General features: G+C 41.7%; 1 protein-coding gene across 1 annotated transcript in view; it reads left to right on the forward strand.

Annotated features, from left to right (window-relative positions):
• Positions 1 to 14,277: 14,277 nt before the first annotated feature.
• NAMPT (nicotinamide phosphoribosyltransferase) overlaps positions 14,278 to 20,215 on the forward strand; it is a 37,663-nt gene continuing 31,725 nt past the window's right edge. The window contains exon 1 of the mRNA XM_028120338.2: positions 14,278 to 14,420. Coding sequence (XP_027976139.1) covers positions 14,364 to 14,420 — 57 coding nt within the window. The 5' untranslated portion in view covers positions 14,278 to 14,363. The remainder of the gene's footprint in view (positions 14,421 to 20,215) is intronic.

Raw genomic sequence — 20,215 nt, forward strand, 5'->3', positions numbered from 1 at the left:
AACCACTTAACCGACTGAGCCACCCAGGCGCCCCCTCTGGGTATTTTGATAGGGATTACATTGAATATGTATTTATTTTGGGTAGTATGGACATTTTAACAATATTAACTCTTCTAATTCATGACTATGGAATATTTTTTCATTCATGTATGTCCTTTTCAGTTTCTTTATAATCAATGTGTTATTGTTTCCAGAGTACAGGTCTTTCGCCTCTTTGGTAAGTTTATTCCTAGGCATTTTATTCTTTTTGGTACCATTGTAAATGGGATTGTTTTCTTGACTTTTCTTTCTGCTAGTTTGTTATCAGTATCTAGAAATGCAATGGATCTGTATATTGATTTTGTATCCTACAACTTTACTGAATTCTTTTATTACTTCTAATAGTTTTTGTTGTTGTTGGACTTCTTAGGATGATCTGTATATAATATCACATCATCTGCAAATAGTGACAGTTTTGCTTCTTCCTTAGCAGTTTGGGTGTCTTTTATTTCTTTTTCTTGTCTGATTTCCTGACTAGGACTTCTAGTACTATGTTGAATAAAAGTGGTGAGAATGGACATCCTTGTCTTGTTCCTGATCTTAGGGGAAAAAATTTCAGCTTTTCACAATTGAATTTGATGTTGGGGCGCCTGGGTGGCTCAGATGGTTGAGCGTCTGCCTTCAGCTCAGGTCATGATCCCAGGGTCCTAGGATCGAGCCCCACATCGGGCTCCTGGCTCAGCAGGGAGCCTGCTTCTCCCTCTCTCCCTGCTCATGCTCTCTCTCTCTCTCTGTATCTCTGTGTCTCAAATGAATAAATAAAATCTTTAAAAAAATTGAATTTGATGTTGTCTGTGAGTTTGTCATATATGGCCTTATAAGGTGAGGTATGTTCCCTCTATACCAAGTTTACTGAAGTTTTTATCATGAATGATTGTTGAATTTTGTCACATGCTTTTTCTGCATCAATGAGATGATGATATGATTTTCATCATTCATGTTGTTCTTTTGGTATATCACATTGATTGATTTGGAGATATTGATGCATCCTTGTATCCCTGGAATAAATCCCCCTTGATGTTAGTGCATGATTCTTCCAATATATTGTTGAATTTGGTTTTCCAATATCTTAAATATTGAGTAGTTTTGCATTTATGTTTATCAAGGATATTGGCCTCTCCTTTTGGACTGTCTGGGCAACAGGGTTGATGTTGGCCTCATAGAATACATTTGAAAGCATCCTTTCCTCTTCAGATTTTTGGAATAGTTTGAGAAGGATAAGTACTAACTCTTCTTTAAATGTTTGGTAGAGTTTACCTATGAAGCCATGTGGTATTGGACTTTTGTTTGTTGCTAGTATTTTGATTACCAATTCAATTTCTTGTTAGTTATCCATCTGCTCAGATTTTCTATTTTCCTGATTCAATCTTGGAAGATTGTTATCTTTCTAGGACTTTATCCATTCTTCTAGGTTGTCCAATTTGTTGGCATATAATTTTTAATAGTAGCCTCTTAATCCTTTGTATTTTTATGGTGTGAATTGTACCTTCTTTTTCTGATTTTATTTAAGTTCTTTCTCTTTTTTTTTTTTTTGATGAATCTGACTAAAGGTCTATCAATTTTGTTTACCTTTCCAAAGAATCATCTCTTAGTTTCATTGACTTTTTTTTTCTGAGTCTCTATTTCATTTATTTCCACTCTGATCTTTAGTATTTCTTTCCTTCTACTAACTTTGGGCTTGTTTATTCTTTTTTTTTCTGTTTTCTTTCAGTATAAAGTAGACTGTTTATTTGAGATTTTTCTTGTTTCTTGAGGAAGGCCTGTGTCACTATAAACTTTCCTCTTAAAAATTGCTTCTGCTGTATCCCAAAGATTTTGGAACATTTGTGTTTTCGTTTTCATTTGTCTTCAGGTATTATTTTATTTCATTTTTGATTTCTTCATTGATCCACTTGTCATTTAGCCTTCTGTGTTTGTGAGCTTTTTTAGTTTTTTTCTTGTAATTGATTTCCAGTTTTGTATCCTTGTGATCAGAAAAGATGCTTGATCAGATTTTAGTCTTTTTAAATTTATTGAGACTTGTTTTGTGGTTTAATATGTCACCTATAATGGAGAATGTCCCATGTGTACTTGTAAGGAATATATTCTGCTGTTTTTGGATGAAACGTTCTATATATATGTTAAGTCCATCTGGTCTAATGTGTTGTTCAAAGCCACTGTTGCCCTACTGATTTTCTGTAATAGTTGTTTAATTAAAAAAATTAACAAATAATGCATAGATGATCAATAAGTTATATTGATCAAATTTATTCCATAATTTTCCAGTTCACTACTCATATCTTTGTCAGCCCAGCATTTGTCATGTGATCAAAAATAATACAAACTTCTAAATGTGTAAAAATAATTGGAATGAGTAAATATAATCTGTATAAATGTACTTCCTCTTTGATTTTTAACACATATCCGTATACCAATTAGAATTTGGGACCCATGGAGTATTTTTGCCTATTTATGCCCTCCCAAATTATGTAAGTCCTCGCATTTCAGCAGATTCATACACATCAATAATTAGTTTGTATAATTTCATTGTGAAGAATCCTGTGAATTTTTAGTAAATGTAATCTGGCACAGAGCTTTAAAGTCATTCTTAAAACTTGAATATTGTTGGCACATGAAGGACTACACAAGAATATCCAGAATATGAGGATAGGGTAAGGAAAAAAAATCATCTGAAAGTGAAAATAGAAAGCAATGTAATCATAACACCAAAAGCTGAAGAAATGGTTTGCAAATGTGTTGCCTGATTTGGAAAATGGTTGATTCCTGTGTCAAGAAGACATGGTTCATATGTCACTGATGTAAAATGAAACTGATCCCCCTCTCCAATTGCATTGTAGCTTGCTGGCACACTGAAATGGTACCTGTGGGATTTGCACTGTTTTCTGATACTATCCAGAAGGCGCTTTGATCCTAGAAGACCAAGAGCCCTAACCTTGACCAGATTATTGCCAGAATAAAGAAAGATTATTTTCCAGACTTAAATGGCCTAATGAAGATATCTTTTGAGAGCATCTAACACTCTGTTAGATCTGCCAACCAAATTACTAATATGTAAACTCGTTTTCAGAGGGAAACTGCTATACAGATAACAGAATCCCATTGTCAAGTCAGGTTTGTTTCACATTGCAATTTATTAAATTTTCCCATAAAGTGACCAAACTTGAAGCTGCTTGTGAGCTTAGCTGGTGTTTCACAGTCTCTCTAGTTTTATTTTTTTAAAGATTTTATTTATTTATTTGACAGAGAGAGACACAGAGAGAGGGAACACAAGCAGGGGGAGTGGGAGAGGGAGAAGCAGGCTCCCACGGAGCAGGGAGCCCGATGCGGGGCTCGATACGGAGCTCGATCCCAGGAGTGGGATCGTGACCTGAGCTGAAGGCAGATGCCTAACGACTGAGCCACCCAGGCGCCCCTCACAGTCTCTATAGTTTAGTCAGCCTTGAGCAAGCAATTGATAGAACTATTTCTAGGCCAGCTCTAGGACCAAGTAGATACCCTTAAGATATTTTTTATATGAAGAACATAATGGCTTCTCTGGTGCTTCTCTCTTCATTTGCAATAGATATTTACTCTCTAAAATAAGAAAATATCAATAATAAATATCCAACTTATATTTATTTAGTATTTGGCCATTTTTAAAAAATATATTTATTTGTTTGTTTACGCCCACGTAATGGACAAAAGGAGACAATTACACAAGACAAAAATTTCCAAGATCTTGTGTCATTCAAAAAAATGATTTTTCTATTCTCAGCAGCTTCATCTGTGTAGACGTGATTTGCGTAGTCCCAAGGTATTTTGTGACTACAGAAACACAGGGTCAGCCCTTACTCTGGGGACAGAAAACCAGTACCAGGCAGAATGGAGCTTGGAAAAGTGAGAACAACAAAGACTAGTCTGAAAACAAATAGCCAGAAACGTCCAGGAAAAAAAACTAAGGAATGGATAGGGGCACAAATTTATTCCTCTTTATGGAAGCCTTTGGGACCAGGTATCCATTTAGCCATCAGGACATAGGAAGGAGAAATCCAAGTAGTCAAAAACTCAGTAAGCAAGCAGGTAATCCTATAATTACCTAATAGAAATCTCAAGCTTAAAGCCCAAATTGAGCTTTTAATTTGATCCCCTAAATCTCTCTCTGAAGTTGTCCACAACTCATTTAATAAACCACGCTGCAGTTAAAGCCAAAACCTAAGAAAAATCATTGTTGATTCCATTCTTCTCCATATAGTTCTCATGAATCTCCTCCTACTCTCCCACACACATCTTATGTCTCAGCAAGTCCTGTTAGCTCTATTTCCAAATATCTCAGATCTGCCCTTTTTTCTCTCTCTCTTTCCCCTGCTGCCATCTTAGGCCAAGCCACTATTATCTCTCATGTGGACTGCAGTGGTCACTTAGCTGGTTTCCACACTTACTCCCTTATCCCTTATAGTCTCTTCTGCATACAGCAGCTGTGTTGATGCCATGTTGATGATCAGAGTTGGAACAGTTGTAGACCACAGGATCGAAGCCCTGCATTGAAGATAGCAAAGCAGGAGGGCAGAGAAAGAGCATGAATGCCCAAAGCATTATACCATTTCCGCATTGCTTATTCTCAGAGAAAGAAGTAAAATTAAATCTTATTTAGGGCCCTGTTTTGGGGGGTTTGTTTTGGTTTGGTTTGGTTTTGGTTTCTGGTACAACCAACTAAGTGTAACTGCATCCAAATACAGACTCTGGATGGAATAATATGCTCTAACAAGGGACATGCTTTAAAAGAAGTAAAGCCTATCCCCTGTTTCTCTGCCTTCCATGGTGGCCCTTTCAGACAGGGCCCCACCTCATGGAAGAAGGCTGCAGTGTGTGCATCCTGAGCTCTAGGAGCGGCAAGTGAACAGTGGTTTAAGGTGGGATGTCAGCAGAGCTAAAGTACACCATTTCTGAGGGGACATGAAGGAGGGAAAACTTGATTCTTGGGTTTCCCCATAAGATTGTTTGCCCCTAGGAGGCAGAGTTTCTATCATATAAATCCCTGTAGGTCCAACAAGATCTTGAGCATAGTAGCTGCTCATGAAACAATGGAATTCAATAAAGGCCTTTCCAAGAGGCAACCATCTCTTTGAGCCCAGCCTGAGCTTGGCCTCTTTCTTTGTCAGTGAAAATTATGAATTTTTAACTCAATCAATTACTTTCCTATATTTAGTATTAAAGTTCTGTGTAGGGGCACCTGGTGGCTCAGTCAGTTAAGTGTCTGCCTTCAGTTCAGGTCATGATCCCAGGGTCCTGGGATTGAACCCTGTGTCAGGGTCCCTGCTCAGCCGGGAGCCTACTTCTCCCTCACCTTCTGCTGTCCCCCCTGCTTGTGCTCTCTAGCTCTCTTTCCCTGTCAAATAAATCAATAAAATCTTTTTAAAAAACCTCTGTGTAAAATGTGTTGCATTGTTTTGTTTATATACCAGCTAGAATAGTACTACATGGAATTCAGTGCTTATTAACTGCTTTGGGATGGTAGTGATAACAACTTATTGAACAGAAGCTCACATTAATTTTTAAAGGTCTAAGCATTAATACATGAAAAAGTATCTAGATGGTACTTAAAAACTACTGTTGACAATATGAGAGCCAATACTGAGTTAGATTTAGTGTAATGATACATGGGCACATGATGTAAGTTGAATAAATGTCTATGAGAGTAAGTTATTATTTTGTGCTTACTCCTCAGAGATTTTAATGATCACACTAGAAAAAAGTGTAAACATTTTTGCTAGCCCACACACATTTTTCTGAGCCTGCCCAAGGAGTAAACATGGCCTTCTGTTGCTTTACTGTAGTAAAACCACAGGCAGGGGGCAGGGCAGGATGGGAAGTTAAGGGGCAGAGGTAGGATTCATCTAGAAAAAAGTGTAAACATTTTTGCTAGCCCACACACATTTTTCTGAGCCTGCCCAAGGAGTAAACATGGCCTTCTGTTGCTTTACTGTAGTAAAACCACAGGCAGGGGGCAGGGCAGGATGGGAAGTTAAGGGGCAGAGGTAGGATTCTTTCTACACATTCTACTCAGGTTGATTTTGGAGTCCCAAAATGCCACTAGGAGTTATATTCGCACTAAGACTGCCTTGGGAATGGTCAGATTATTACCTCATAACAAGGAGACAGAAGAGGCCAAGTGTAGGAGCAGATTCTTTCATGTAGGCAGAGAATTAATTCACCCTGAGACAGAAGACCTCTGAGGCATCTGGGCTCCTAGCTGGTAGTGATATGGTGATTACTGTTGTTACCCATGCAACAGACAATACTTTTTAAAAAATATTTTACTTATTCATTTGAGAGAGAGAGTACATAAGCAGGAGGGAGAAGTAGAGGGAGAGGGAGAAGCAGACTCCCCATTGAACAGGGAGCCTGACGTTGGGCTCGATCCCAGGACCCTGAGATCATAACCTGAGTGGAAGGCAGACGCTCAACCATCTGAGCCACCCAGGTGCCTCATAACAGATATTCGTAACCTCCTTCTTTCTTGCAGGTGGAGCTTTCCTCCCATTCTACCAACTGAATATGCCTACATTCTTCCTTTTTCATCCTCCCTTACAGCTAGGACATGGACATACATCCAGCTCTGGCCATTAGGGCCCAAGGGAAGTCTGTGGGGGCCTCTTGGGAAAGGTTTTCACATCTAATAAGGAGAAACATGTGTTCCAAACAAAACTCCACTTTCTTTTCTTGCTTCTGTGTGTTCTTGTGTGAGGTCGTGATAGTTAGAGCCGTGGCAGATATCTTGTGACTTGTGTGACAAAGACACATCTTCAGTACATTGAGGGTAACAGAGTAGAGAAAATGGAGAAGAGCCAGGAATCTTGATGTTCTTGAATTACTGAGCCCACCCTAGAAAAACCTACCTTAAGACTTCCTGCTGTGGATGAAATTAAACCCCTATTCCTTAAGCCACTTTTCATAGTAGTTGTGTTAGCTGGAACCAAAAGCATCCTCTCTGAGAAAAGTGAGGGAGACTTTCTTAAGACAGAATGGTACCATGCAAATATCCTCTAGGTAAGTAAGCCCTTGAAAAGTTGTCCTACATATCTGAGATCAGAAAACTACAGAAGCCAGAATTCTTTTTAAGGGTGTATTCTGAGCTACAATCACTGGTAGTCCAAGAGCCTTACCCAGCACCACAATTCACAGAAGTCCAAAGCCACCAAATGGGCACGAGTTCAGGACATGAGCTGCAGAAGGATGACAGATAGAACAGAAGAGCCCACCAGAGCATCAGCCAGAGCAAAGAGCAGAGACAGTGACCCCCAAGTCCAAGAGTGATCAGTGCCCTGAAGTGAGTGTCTTTGAAACATTTTCAGGGAGAATCTGGGACCATTTGGAAGAGAAGAGAAGACATAAGTCCTAAACCATGTGGTTTGTTTCATAAGTTCTTGATTATCCCACAAGGTTGGTGGGACGTCCAGAAACAAAAGAAAATTTAGAACAGTTTATTGTGTGAGCGTCTATGGTATCATAGGTGTGGTTCAGCAGAAGAGAACACTTAAAAAGCCTTGGCAAGCACCATGAGCCTTCATTTAATTGGATTATTTTAATTGAATAATATATACAGACACATTGCTCAGTTTTCAGGGTGGTGCCCATGTTCATTCTTACTGAGTCTAGATGAATTTGAAGAGAGGATTAATAACCTTATATGCAGCTTATAGCATGAAGTATCTGTGGGAATTCCAGTCCATGTGCCCAACTCAGAATTCTGAATTTCAGAGAAGGCCACAGGGATTCTATTATGCACGAGGAGCTCCTTGGCCTCCTCTGAAAAATAGGGAAAGGCTCTTTGGGACTGAAGTTGGCCCCAGGTTGGTATGACTAACACCCCTGGCTAAAGATGGGATCCAAAATATTCCTTAGCTTCTAATTAACAGAAGCTATAGGTGAACAGAAAATTCACCACTGGGAAAGAAAGAGGCACCTGGTCCAGGTCCAGGTAAATTTTTGGGTAGATAAGAGATGGTTTCCTCTGGGAAATACAGTCAAGTTCCACGCCAAAAGGAACTGTGGAATGATAGGTTCAGACTTCCTTTGCAGAAAATGCTGTCACCCTGGTGTCAGAGGGAAATACAAGAAGGATAATTGTTAAAGGAAAGAAAGAAAGGTTTTTTTTTTTTCCTTTTACTGAGGTTACTAGCCAATATCTGTGAAATATAACCATTGGGTCTGCCAGCCTGTCTGGCCAAAGGGTCAGTGCCACACAGACTGAGGTAGGTGAGATGAGGAAAGAAAGCAGAGACAGGAGGCAGAGAGCTCTTTTTCTGGAAAAAGAGATGATATTGTGATAACTGGAAAAGGAAGTTTGGCTCTTTCGGTTTTTTTCTTTAAGAGGAGAGAAATCCAAATATGTCTGTGTGCCAAGAAGAAGTCAACAGGAAGGGGGTGTTTAAAGGTTCAGAACAGAGAGGGGTGATGTCTAATTGAGCAGGACAGGGGGAGACGGAGTAGGGGTGGGCAGGGCGGGATGCGCCCAGAGCACCGATGAAAGAGATTCACCTGAGGCAGGAGGGACTGCTCTTTCCCTGAGCCTGGAGAAAAACGAAAACATAGTGCATGGAGGCCTGTATCTGTCAGGATAAACCCGGTTATGCTTGTGGTAGCAACCTCTAAAATCTCCACGGCTCACAACAAGAAAGGTTTATTTCTTACACTACATGGCTGGCACCAGTTGGCCCTGATTTGGTTCTGGGTTGTCTGCATTTCAGGATTTAGGCACATGGACCAGCCCCTATGTGGAACACTGTAGTCTCTGGGGCAGAAGGAAAAGAGAGAATGACAAACCACACCTGAGCTCCTAGAGCTTCTGCTCGCAGTGATGCTCATCCCCACGGTGCACATTTCATGGCTAAAGCAACTCCCATTATCATGCCTGAGCTCAACACAACAGGGACAGAGAAAAAAAGACGGTGATTTTAGGCGAACAAGACAAGCTGATAGAAGTTGCTCCTTCGTTCATTCAGTAACTATTTGCTAAGCCCCTACTACATGCCTGGTGCTACACTTGGCTCTCTGAATAAGAGACATGCTATCGTAGCTAGGACCATTTAGGGAGGTCCCGCTGGTGGCCTTGCTTTGCCTGACTGACACAGGGGACTCCCCCATCTGCTGAGAGGGAGGGAGTTGTTTCAAGGTAATAGGTTTGAGGAGAGAGGTAAACATTTCAAATAACCTCTGAGGAAAATGGGAAAGACAGCCGAATGGAGGGAATGGAATGGAAGAGCAGCCCTACACGTCCTGCTGTGGATGCAAACTCAGGGCTGTGTGATGTTTCCTATGAATGCTCAGTAGCCTGGATACTCTCGGAGCAGAAAAGGTAAGGATTTGCAACCAGCTGGGAGATGATGGAGCCAGGGATGGTGTGGGTAATACGAAGGAATGGGGTCTAGACTAGGTCTCGATAAGGAGAAAAGGAAATTCATCCAGGCAGGTGCTGGGTCTTGAGAGCTAAGTTTAGGAGGACAGTGAGTGAACTAGAAAGGCAGGTGTACTGATCCAGAATGCAAGCCTGCAATTGAAGGTCTCACAGGTAGAGCCTTTCTTGGTACAGAAACACTCCAGGGCCTGGGCATGCGCGGCGCTGGTAGATTTTTATTCAGGCCTTCCTCTGCACTAGTCCCTGCAGTTCAGGGTGATGTTCACAGGCAACTTGCTATTGATCCCACAATCCCATGCTGAGTTTGCTGGGGATAACGAAGTAACTACCAATATTTTTTTGTCTCCCTTCACACCAGATCCCAGTGATTTCATAGCTGCTTTGGAAAAGACTGAGGATAAATATGGCATTTCTTCTTGAAGTCCTCCAGTGCTGCTTTGGACGTGTGTATACATTCCTATTAAATCGAATCACACTGGGATTAATTTTTTTCCTGCTTCCCACTCAATAGCAGGAAACTCCTTTTGATATCAGCGTTCTATACATGTTCACCAGCTTCAACACTATCCTCTCTCTGAGGAGGGTAAAATGGTGCTCATCTTCAAATCATGTAAAGTAAGATGGAAACAATAAAATGTGTAGATGGAAACATAAGAAAACAGAACAGGAAAATATTTAAAATGGTTTCAAGAAAACCGGTCTTTTTTAAAATTCAGTTTTATGGAGATTCAATTTAGATTTGATGAAATTCACCAACTTTAAGTATAGAACTTAATGAATTTTGACAAATGTATACAATTGTATAATCACTACCCCATTTATCATTTCCATCACCCCAAAAAGTTTCCTCACATTTGCCCCTTTACAGTCAATCTGCCTCCCTTAACAATCACGTTTCTGCTTTCACTATAGTTTTGCCTTTCTAGAATTTCATATAAATGAAATCATAGAGCACGTAGCCTTTCATGCTTAGTTTTCTTCGAGAAAACCAGTCTTATAACGAGGATATGAAAATCCTCGGTTATAAGCTAGGAAAGGCAAGGAAAATAGTAAGTTTCACCAGCTGTGTCCACCTAATTTGGCTTCATCCTCAGCATTAATTCCCAAGAAAAATCGAGTCTTACATGCTAGTTATATTTTTCTCAATTCCATTAGAAATAAATACATCATTATTGAAATGAGAAATGTTTATCTGAGTACCACTGACACACATCTCATGTACCATGAGTGATCAGCAAACCACACTCCAGAAAACACTTCAATAAAAAATCTTGACAGTTTTTATAGTTCTAGCAGTCTCATTCTCTCAGTCATTGATTTTGGCTGTCGAGTCTTAAGGTGACCGTCAGAAAAATGCATAAGTAATATGACATCCAAATCCTAACACATAGCATCTAAACTTGTGCACATCTGTCCTACTTTTAAAAATGAACTCAAACCTTTTGTTCTTTTTGCTCTCTACCATGACTTCCCACTTTATATGGTTGAAATTAGAAAAATTTATGTTTGGATACAAAGGGAAACAAACAACTAATAAAGAGGAGGAAACTGATGCAGCATACATAGACTAGGGAGACTTCCTGCAGGATATGAGATTTGAAGAGTGTTTAACATCAGATGGATGATGAACCCGGCACTGTCCAGGTATATAATGGGTGTAGCAGTCAGACCACAAGGACATTTGCCGGGCAATGACGGTGAACAATCCAAGTCGATGTGCTAATCCTTCCTGTTTATGGGTTACACTTAACGCTATCACTTCACTTTCAGAAGACTCAAGAGTTTTCTGTGTGTTTCTGTGCGACTGCAGAGGACCCAGCAGACTGAGTCATTAAAGAGTGCGTCAAGGGTGGGCAGCGCTGACAATCAGATCCATGAAGACCCACATCTTTCCGTAGATGAGTCCTTTTCCTTGGGAAATTACAACTCTAAGAGGTCCCCAAAGCGCCATGGAAGTTTGCATTTAAAAAGGCATAAGTTTAACTAAAAAATTCTTTTACATTTGTCTTTCTGACAGTTGTTGCTGCTTGGTAAAACTAAAAGGAGTTATAAAGGGCAACGGACAGGACCATTGTCAGGAGTTGCAGATGGGTGAATCCCATGCCTATTTCTCTAGGGGTTTTTTCCCGTTTTTATTTTTTATTATTTTTTTTTTTAACCTGTGTTTCTTACTGAAGTGAAGCCAGGTCAGATTGGAATATCTGAGGCCACTTTGAAATACAAACGTGCACCAAGCTCTATCTGGAAGAGTGTGTGGAAAACAGGAGTGGTGCAGTAACACCCACTTTGCCTGATCAAATGTATGAGTGGCAAGCTTTCATAGCACTCTGCAGGATATAAATCAGGAGCTGGATGCCCTGTTTGGCCATTTGGTAGGAATGGTAGTTTAACCCACGGTTTTGAATAAAGTGAGGGATCCAATTGAGTCTTTGTATTGACATTGTCATGTGTGGGTACCCATGAGAAACAGTTTCTCAGAAACTTTACATGCTACTAAACATACTAAATGCTAGCTGTTAAGCTGTCTCTCAAGGGAGGCCATCTTAAAAATGAGATTTAATTTTGTATAGTACTGAAGCCCAATTAATTCAAAAGTGGTCCGGTGTTTAACATGTAGGTAGTTACATACAGTGTGTGCCTGATTCTTAGGCAAACGGTGGTTTTCTAATGTATCTCTTCTGGAGACGGCTATGAGGGTTTAAGTCACTAATATGTGTGCAGGCCTTGTGACTTTCCTACATTTAACAAACAATGTCAATGCAATATTAACATTTTTGCTTGTATTGGTATTAAACTTTTTCACCTCAAAGACAGCAAAATCAAATTTTATTTTGCTTTAAAGAAAATGCTACCATAAACAAAGCCCATTTCATAATCAGAACGCAATTTTTTTTTTCCTGGATAAGGTAGCATAGAACAATGGTCAGTTATACATACATGGATTCCAGGAAGCCAAGCCAAAAGAATTTGTCATTTAAGTAAGGTAGGTTATGGAAATTTTAAATCAAGAAAAAAGCACCAAGAGAGGCATAAAGGATCATCTTCCTTCTTTGAATCACACTGCACGACTTGATAAAATTTGCCAAAATAAAAAAAATTTAAATGATTTACCTGTTTTAAAAAAATAATTTTCCCCAGTAAACACAGGGTCAACGAAAAAAAAAGCCTCTTTGTTTTCAACTTTTTTGCTGAAAATTATTCTTATTCTATTATTCTAAATGTATTATTATTTACTACCTCGGTGAGTGTACTATTACTACCTTAGTATCTCACCACTTCCGTGATCTTTGCCTGTATGGACTTTATAGATGGAGGCGACTCTCCAGAATCTGTACTTATTCCTAGACCACACTCTGGACCCAAGTTGCTTTTAATTGAAGAGGTCTCCGTTTTGTTGTGATGACTCTCTCAATTCACCCCACCCCCCAGATAAAATGAGATTTTCACTAACTTTAAAAATAGTCTATAAATTCCTGTGCCAGTTGTCGTTGAACCGCTTTCTTTCCGGCTACTTGTATCTTGTAAAACCTAAATCTTGGAATTAAAAAAAAAAAAAAGCAGCAGCAGCTACGCTGACCATGTGGACGAAGGAAATCTTAGTTTTACGCAAAAATGCAATCACGTATGAGAATTGCGTAAGTGGATGGTCGGCACTTAGGTGAAGTCATTCGACGTCGTTTCCATTACTTCTTTTCTGGAGGTTACCAAACCATTTCCCAAGATGTAACGATTAGAACAATGATGAAATCAGTTTTGCACCGTGTCAAAACTTGGCCCGTTGCCATTTACTCCTCGGCACTACTAGATTCAATTAGGCCTCGTACTTTCATTATCTGTGAGGACTGAATTCAACCCCTGCCTTCACGTGCAATTTTCTCCGGGAAAGTCAAATCATCATTCTAAGGATCGAAAGAGCTCAGCCACACAGCGGAGGAAAGCAGTCGATGCGGCAGAGCAAAGGGGACCCTCAGACCTTCTTCCTCACCGCAGCTCTTCGGATTTTAAATAGAGCCTTAGGAGGACCAGGAGGGACAAGAGGGATGCAGGCAAAAGGTTCGATCCTCAATCCCAGCCGGAGACAAAGGTAACTGCGCGAGGGGGATGGGGAGACCGGCAGAGGAAGGCTCCTCGGCCCCCAGCCGGGCGGCATGACTTGAGGGGACTCAGAAAACGAGCCAGGACAGGGTAGGACAGGAAGGTATCAGCCGGGAGGGCGAACCGGCTAATCGCAGGAGGGCCGAGGCTGGGAATTCCCCCCCGCCCACCTCCGCTCCGCCGTGCTGGGAAATGAAATCGAGGCAGGGACACGGGTCCCGGGCCGCGACTAACGGGAAGGCTCCGGTTTCCCCCCCCACCCCCCCCTCCGCTCCGCCGTGCCGGGAAATGAAATCGAGGCAGGGACACGGGTCCCGGGCCGAGACTAACGGGAAGGCTCCAGTTTCCCCCCCCACGCCCCCCCCTCCGCTCCGCCGTGCCGGGAAATGAAATCGAGGCAGGGACGCAGGTCCCTGGCCGAGACTGCCCGGAAGCCTCGGGTTTCCCGGAGCGGGCGTTCGGGAGAAAGAGCGCGTGCCTCACGTCCTCTCCGCCCAGCCCCGCCCCCCCGCGCGCTGCGCACGCGCGGCCGCGCCCCGCCCCTCGCGTCCCCTCCGGGGTGATGGGGCGGGGGCGGGGAGCCGAGGTGAGGAGTCGGTCGGAGTCCCTCGGCTGAGAGCTCGAGAGCTACCGGCGCCACCACCCCCCGCCGCGTCACGGCTCCCGGGCCCGCCCTCCAGTGGCCCCTCCTCCCCACTCCGCTTCCCCCTCCTCTCCCCCGCCCCTCCGACCGAGCGGTGACTTAAGCAACGGAGCGCGGTGAAGCCCATTTTTCTCCTTCCTCGCCGCCGCGCCGGGCAGCTCGCGGCGCGTGGCCCGCACACTCCCGCCCGAGATGAATGCTGCGGCAGATGCCGAGTTCAACATCCTCCTAGCCACCGACTCCTACAAGGTAGAGGTTCGGGGCGGGGGCAGGTGAAGAAGGAGGAGAGGGCGCGTCCGGGATGAGCGCGGAGCTGTGGGGCGGGGGGCGCCGCTCTGGGGTCGTGGCGCTGCACGATCCCGCGGGAAGGAGCGGGCGGGCGGCGGCGGCGGCGGCGGCGGCGGCGGCGGCGGGCTGAGGCAGGTGAAGCCGGCGCCGCAGTGGGGAGGAGGTGGATGGAGGAGGGATGGAGGGATGGACGGCAGGAGGCGGGGCTTTAGGGTGCGTGGTGGGGGGGGCGGCGAGGGGCTGAGGCGGGCCTGAGCCAGCGCCGCCCGCCCGCCCGTCCGCCGCGGGGCGCGGGGCTCCGGGCTCGTGAGGCCGTGGCGGGGTCGGGACCAGGGAGGCTTGGGCGTCCCCGGCCGAGCACACGCCTTCCCCAGGAGCGCGGCCCTTGGCCTTGGGCCGGGTCGGGCTGGGCCGGCCTGGGCGAAAGGTCGCCGGAGGAGTGGGTCGGTTAGGTAACGGCCCCTGGGGCTCGGCTGCGGAGAAAGGGAATGGGGTTTGAGAAGTGGGTTTTCCCCCGCCAAGCTGAATCGAGTGCGCTCCCCCCTCGCTGGGCAGGTACGTCCCTTCCCGAGGAAGAGGTGGGCGAGGACGTAGTAGGGCTGCCGCAGCAGCCAGCCACGTTCTTCTGCCTGTGGCCGGGGTGTGGAGGACACTTAGCCGCCCTCGGTAGACGTGCTGGATTCCCTCGACCCACTCCACTGGGCTCCGTTTCAAACTCCTTGGCTCCTGGTGATCACTCATACTCCTCATCCCTTGTTGTAAAGGCCGATAGGCTGCCCTTATTCCATTAGAGCCACTACAGGATTTCTGTGAAAAGGAAAGTGAAAACACGAGTTTTAACCCTGGAGAACTCCCAGAGACAAATGACACATTTGTGTTAATATGCCTATTGGACATTTGAATGTATTGCTGCCCCATCAGTTTTGTTTGAAACTCATACAAATAAGTAAAGGAAAGAATGATTAGAGGAAAATCTGGCAAATGTTCTTGCCCCAGGTTCCAAACTACATGAAGTAAACTGAACTATACTTTGCTAAGCTTTGTTGGCCAACGCACTTAAAAGATGAAATGTCAGCCCAGACACCCCACTTGAACAAAGTAAATTTTAGTATTTACTTGACAACATGGTGGTTTGAAATATGAAGGAAAGCATAATGCTCTCATATTGTTGGTTTTTGTTGTGATTTTTTTGCCTTTTGTTTCTTTCCTTCAATATTTGGAGAATCCCGTTTTACTTACGTTCTGTTTTGTTCATTTCTTCCCAGTCACCTTAACACTCTACTTAAGATAATTTAGGCCGCTACTTAAAGTAGAGCCAAGTTTTGGATGGTGTCATTGGGCTCCACCTCCAGGGTGATGGTCTTGCCGGTCAGGGTCTTCACGAAGATCTGCATGCCACCCCTGAGACGGAGAACCAGGTGGAGAGTTGACTCTTTCTGGATGTTGTAATCAGAAAGAGTGCGGCCATCTTCCAGCTGCTTGCCAGCAAAGATAAGCCTCTGCTGGTCAGGGGGGAATGCCCTCTTTATCTTGGATCTTCGCCTTCACGTTTTAAAGATCCAAGATAAAGAGGGCATCCCCCCTGACCATCCCCCCTGACCAGCTTATCTTTGCTGGCAAGCAGCTGGAAGATGGCCGCACTCTTTCTGATTACAACATCCAGAAAGAGTCAACTCTCCACCTGGTTCTCCGTCTCAGGGGTGGCTGTTAATTCTTCAGTCTTGAATTCATAGTGCCCAGTGATGGCATTGCTCTGCACTATAGCCATTTGCCCCAATTTAAGTTTAGAAATTACCAGTTTCAGTAATAGCTGAATCACTGGTTTTCTCAATAGCTGTTCAAAATGTTAATAAAAGTTTTGTTGCATCGTAAAAAAAAAAAAGTAGAGCCAAGTTTCATTAACAAGTGGTCCCTTAAATGGAATTTTACAGTGGAAATCTACACCATTGCAAGGAGATCAAAGTATTATCAAGTATGGTTTACTTGGCCTTAAAACTTTCTCTTGTCTTGGTTCTAGTGTTTTGAGTATCTACGGTAGTGATTTTAGAATGGTCTCATTCATAGTTTTTTCTTAACTAGATTTCTTTTGCTAATTTTTTTTCCTAACTAAATCTTTAAAATGATTTCCAAAAGTTTTCTTAATGTAGCAATTAATGATTTGGTTGGAAATGGGATATGTAAACAGGTTGATGGGTCTAACTTATAAAAACAAAAGGAGTACAAATTCCTTTAGTTTGTAGTTCCTCTGGCAGTTATACATAAGGAATGTAAAATTGCCTTAACATCAGTTTTCTGGGCTGCTCTTAATTAGAAGAGTGAATTACCTTAAAGTTTTCTAATCTCCTAGCAGGACATACTTCATGCACTGTTAAAGTTTGCGTCTATTTAATAAAGTTTATTCCTGCCCATTTTCAAATCAGACCAATATATTTTATTTTTCTCATATGAAACCTTTTTATTTTCTTACAAGGTTTTAAGTTTTTGTTTCAATTCTCGTTAGGTAACATACAGTGTAGTATTTGTTTCAGGTGTACGATAATAGTGACTCAGCACTTGCATTATCATCACCCAGTGCTCATCAGGACAAGTGCACTCCATAATCCCCACTGCCTATTTAACCCATCCCCTCACCCACCTCCCCTCTGGTAACTATCTTTATTCTCCATAATTAAAAGTCTGTTTCTTGGTTTGTCTCTCTCATTTTTTCCCTTCGCTTGTTTGTTTTGTTATTTAAATTCCACCTATGAGTGAAATCATACAGTATTTGTCTTTCTCTAACTGATGTATTTCGCTTAGCATGATACTCTCTAGCTCCATCCATGTCCTTGCAAATGGCAAGATTTCATTCTTTTTTATGGTTCAGTAATGCATTGTGTATATATATATGTATACACACACACACACACACACACACACACACACACACACACACACACATATACCACCCCTCTTTATTCATTGATCACGGACACTTGGGCTGCTTCCATTTCTTGGCTATTATAAATAATGCTGCTATAAACATAGGGGTGCATGTATCCCTTTGAATTAGAGTTCTTGTATTTTGAGGGTAAGTATCCAGTAGTAAAAATTACTGGATTGTAGGATAGTTGTATGTTTAACTGTTTGAGGAATCTCCATATTGTTTTCCAGATTGGCTGCACCAGTTTGCATTCCCACCAACAGTGCAAGAGGGTTCCTTTTTCTCCACATCCTCGCCAACACCTGTTGTTTCTTGTGTTGTTGATTTTAGCCAATTTGAGAGGTGTGAGGTAATATCTCATTATAGTTTTGATTTGCATTGCCCTGAGGGTAAGTGATGTTGAGGATCTTTTCATGTGTCTTTTGGCCATCTGTATGTCTTCATTGGAGAACTGTCTGTTCATGTCTTCTACCCATTTTTCAAATTGGATGATTTGTATTGTGGGTGTTGAGTTGTGTAAGTTCTTAATATAATTTGGATACTAACCCTTTATAGGACATGTCATTTGCAAATGACATTCTCCCATTCAGTAGGCTGCCTTCTAGTTTTGTTGATTGTTTGCTGTGCAGAAGCTTTTTATCTAGATGTAGTCCCAATAGTTTATTTTTGCTTTTGTTTCCATTGCCTCAGGAAACATACCTAGAAAAAAAGTTGCATCGGCTGATGTCAAGAAGTTACTGCCCATGTTCTTTTCTAGGATTTTTATGCTTTTAGGTCTCACATTTAGGTCTTTAATCCATTTTGAATTTATTTTTTTGTATGGTATAACAAAGTGGTCCAGTTTCATTTTTCGCATGTAGCTGTCCAGTTTTCCCAACACCATTTGTTGAAGAGACTGTCTTTTTCCCATTGGATATTTTTTCCTGCTTTGTCGAAGATTAATTGACCATGTAGTTATGGGTTTATTTCTGGGCTTTCTATTCTATTCCATTGATCTGTGTATCTGGTTTTGTGCTAGTACAATACTGTTTTGATTACTACAGTTTTGTAATACATCTTGAACTCCAGAATTGTGGTATCCCCAGCTTTGCTTTTCTGTTTTGAGATTGCTTTGGCTACTCAGGGTCTTTTATGGTTCCATACAAATTTTGAGATTGATTGTTCTGCTTCTATGAAAAATGCTGTTGGGATTTTGATGGAGATTGCATTAAATGTGTGAATTGCATTGGGTAGTATAGACATTTTAACAATATTTGTTCTAGTCTATGAGCATGGAATGTCTTTCCCTTTCTTTGTGTCATCTTCAGTTTCTTTCATCAGTGTTTCATAGTTTTCAGAGTATAGGTCTTTCACCTCTTTGGTTAGATTTATTCCTAGGTTCTTACTATTTTTGGTGCAAATGTAAATGGGATTGTTTTCTTAATTTCTCCTGCTGTTGCTTCAGTATTGGTGTATAGAAATGCAAGATTTCCATACATTGATTTTGTATTCTGCAACTTCACTGAATTCATTTATCAGTTATAGTAGTTTTTTGGTGGAGTCTTTTGGGTTTTCTATTTATGGTGTTATGTATCTGGAAATAGTGTTTGACTTCTTTACCAATTTGGATGCCTTTTATTCCTTTTTCTTTTCTCACTGCTGTGGTGTGGATTTCCAGTAATATGCTGAATAAAAGTAGTGAGAGTGGATATCCTTGTCTTGTTCTAGACCTTAGGGGAAAAGCTCTCAGTTTTTCCCCACTGAGGATGATGTTCGCTGTGGGTTTTTCAGATATGGCCTTTACTATGTTGAGGTATGTTCCCTCTAAACCTACTTTGTTGAGGGGTTTTGTATCATGAGTTGTACTTTGTCAAAATGCTTTTTCTGCATCTATTGAAATGATCATATGGTTATCCTTTTATTGATAAGATGAATCACGCTGATTGATTTGCAGATATTCAGCCACCCTTGCAACCCAGGAATAAATACCCACTTGATCGTGGTGAATAATTTTTTTAATGTATTGTTGGATTCGGTTTGCTAGTATTTTGTTGAGGATTTTTGTATCTATGTTCAACAGAGATACTGGCCTGTAGTCCTTTTTTTTAGTTGTGCGTTTATCTGGTTTTGGTATCAAGGTGATGCTGGCCTCATAGAATGAATTTGGAAGTTTTCCTTCCTTTATCTATTTTTTTTGGAATAGCTTGAGAAGAATAATATTAACTCTTCTTTAACTATTTGGTAGAATTTGCCTGTAAACCCATCTGGTCCTGGACTTTGTTTTTTAGGAGTTTTTTGATTACTGACTCAATTTCTTTGCTAATAATCACTCTTTTCTAATTTTCTGTTTCTTCCTGTTTTGGTTTTGTAGTTTATATATTTCTAGGAATTTAGCCATTTCTTCTAGGTTATCCAGTTTGCTGACATACAGTTTTTCATGATATTCTTATAATTGTTTGTATTTCTGTGGTATCAGTTGTTATTTCTTCTCTCTCATTTGTGGTTTTATTTATTTGAGTCCTTTCTCTTTTTTTTCTTGATGAGTCTTGATAGAGGTTCATCAGTTTTGTTGTTTTTCAAAGAATCAGCTCCTGGTTTCATTGCTCTATTCCATTGTTTTTTTAGTTTCTGTATCATTTATTTCTGCTGTAATCTTTATTATTTCCTTCCTGCTACTCTTTCCAGGGTTTGTTTGTTGTTTTTCTTTTTCCTAGCTCCCTTAGGTGTAAGATTAGGATGTTTATTTGAGATTTTTCTTGCTTTTTGAGATAGTCTTGTATTGCTACAAACTTGCCTCTTAGAATTGTTTTTGTTGCATCCCAAAGGTTTTGGGCCACTGTGTTTTCATTTTGTTTCC

Source organism: Eumetopias jubatus, unplaced genomic scaffold (assembly GCF_037043125.1).
Source record: "Eumetopias jubatus isolate StellerSeaLion01/CBP00866 unplaced genomic scaffold, mEumJub1_p1.0 scaffold_14, whole genome shotgun sequence".
Classification (NCBI taxonomy): Eukaryota; Metazoa; Chordata; class Mammalia; order Carnivora; family Otariidae; genus Eumetopias; species Eumetopias jubatus.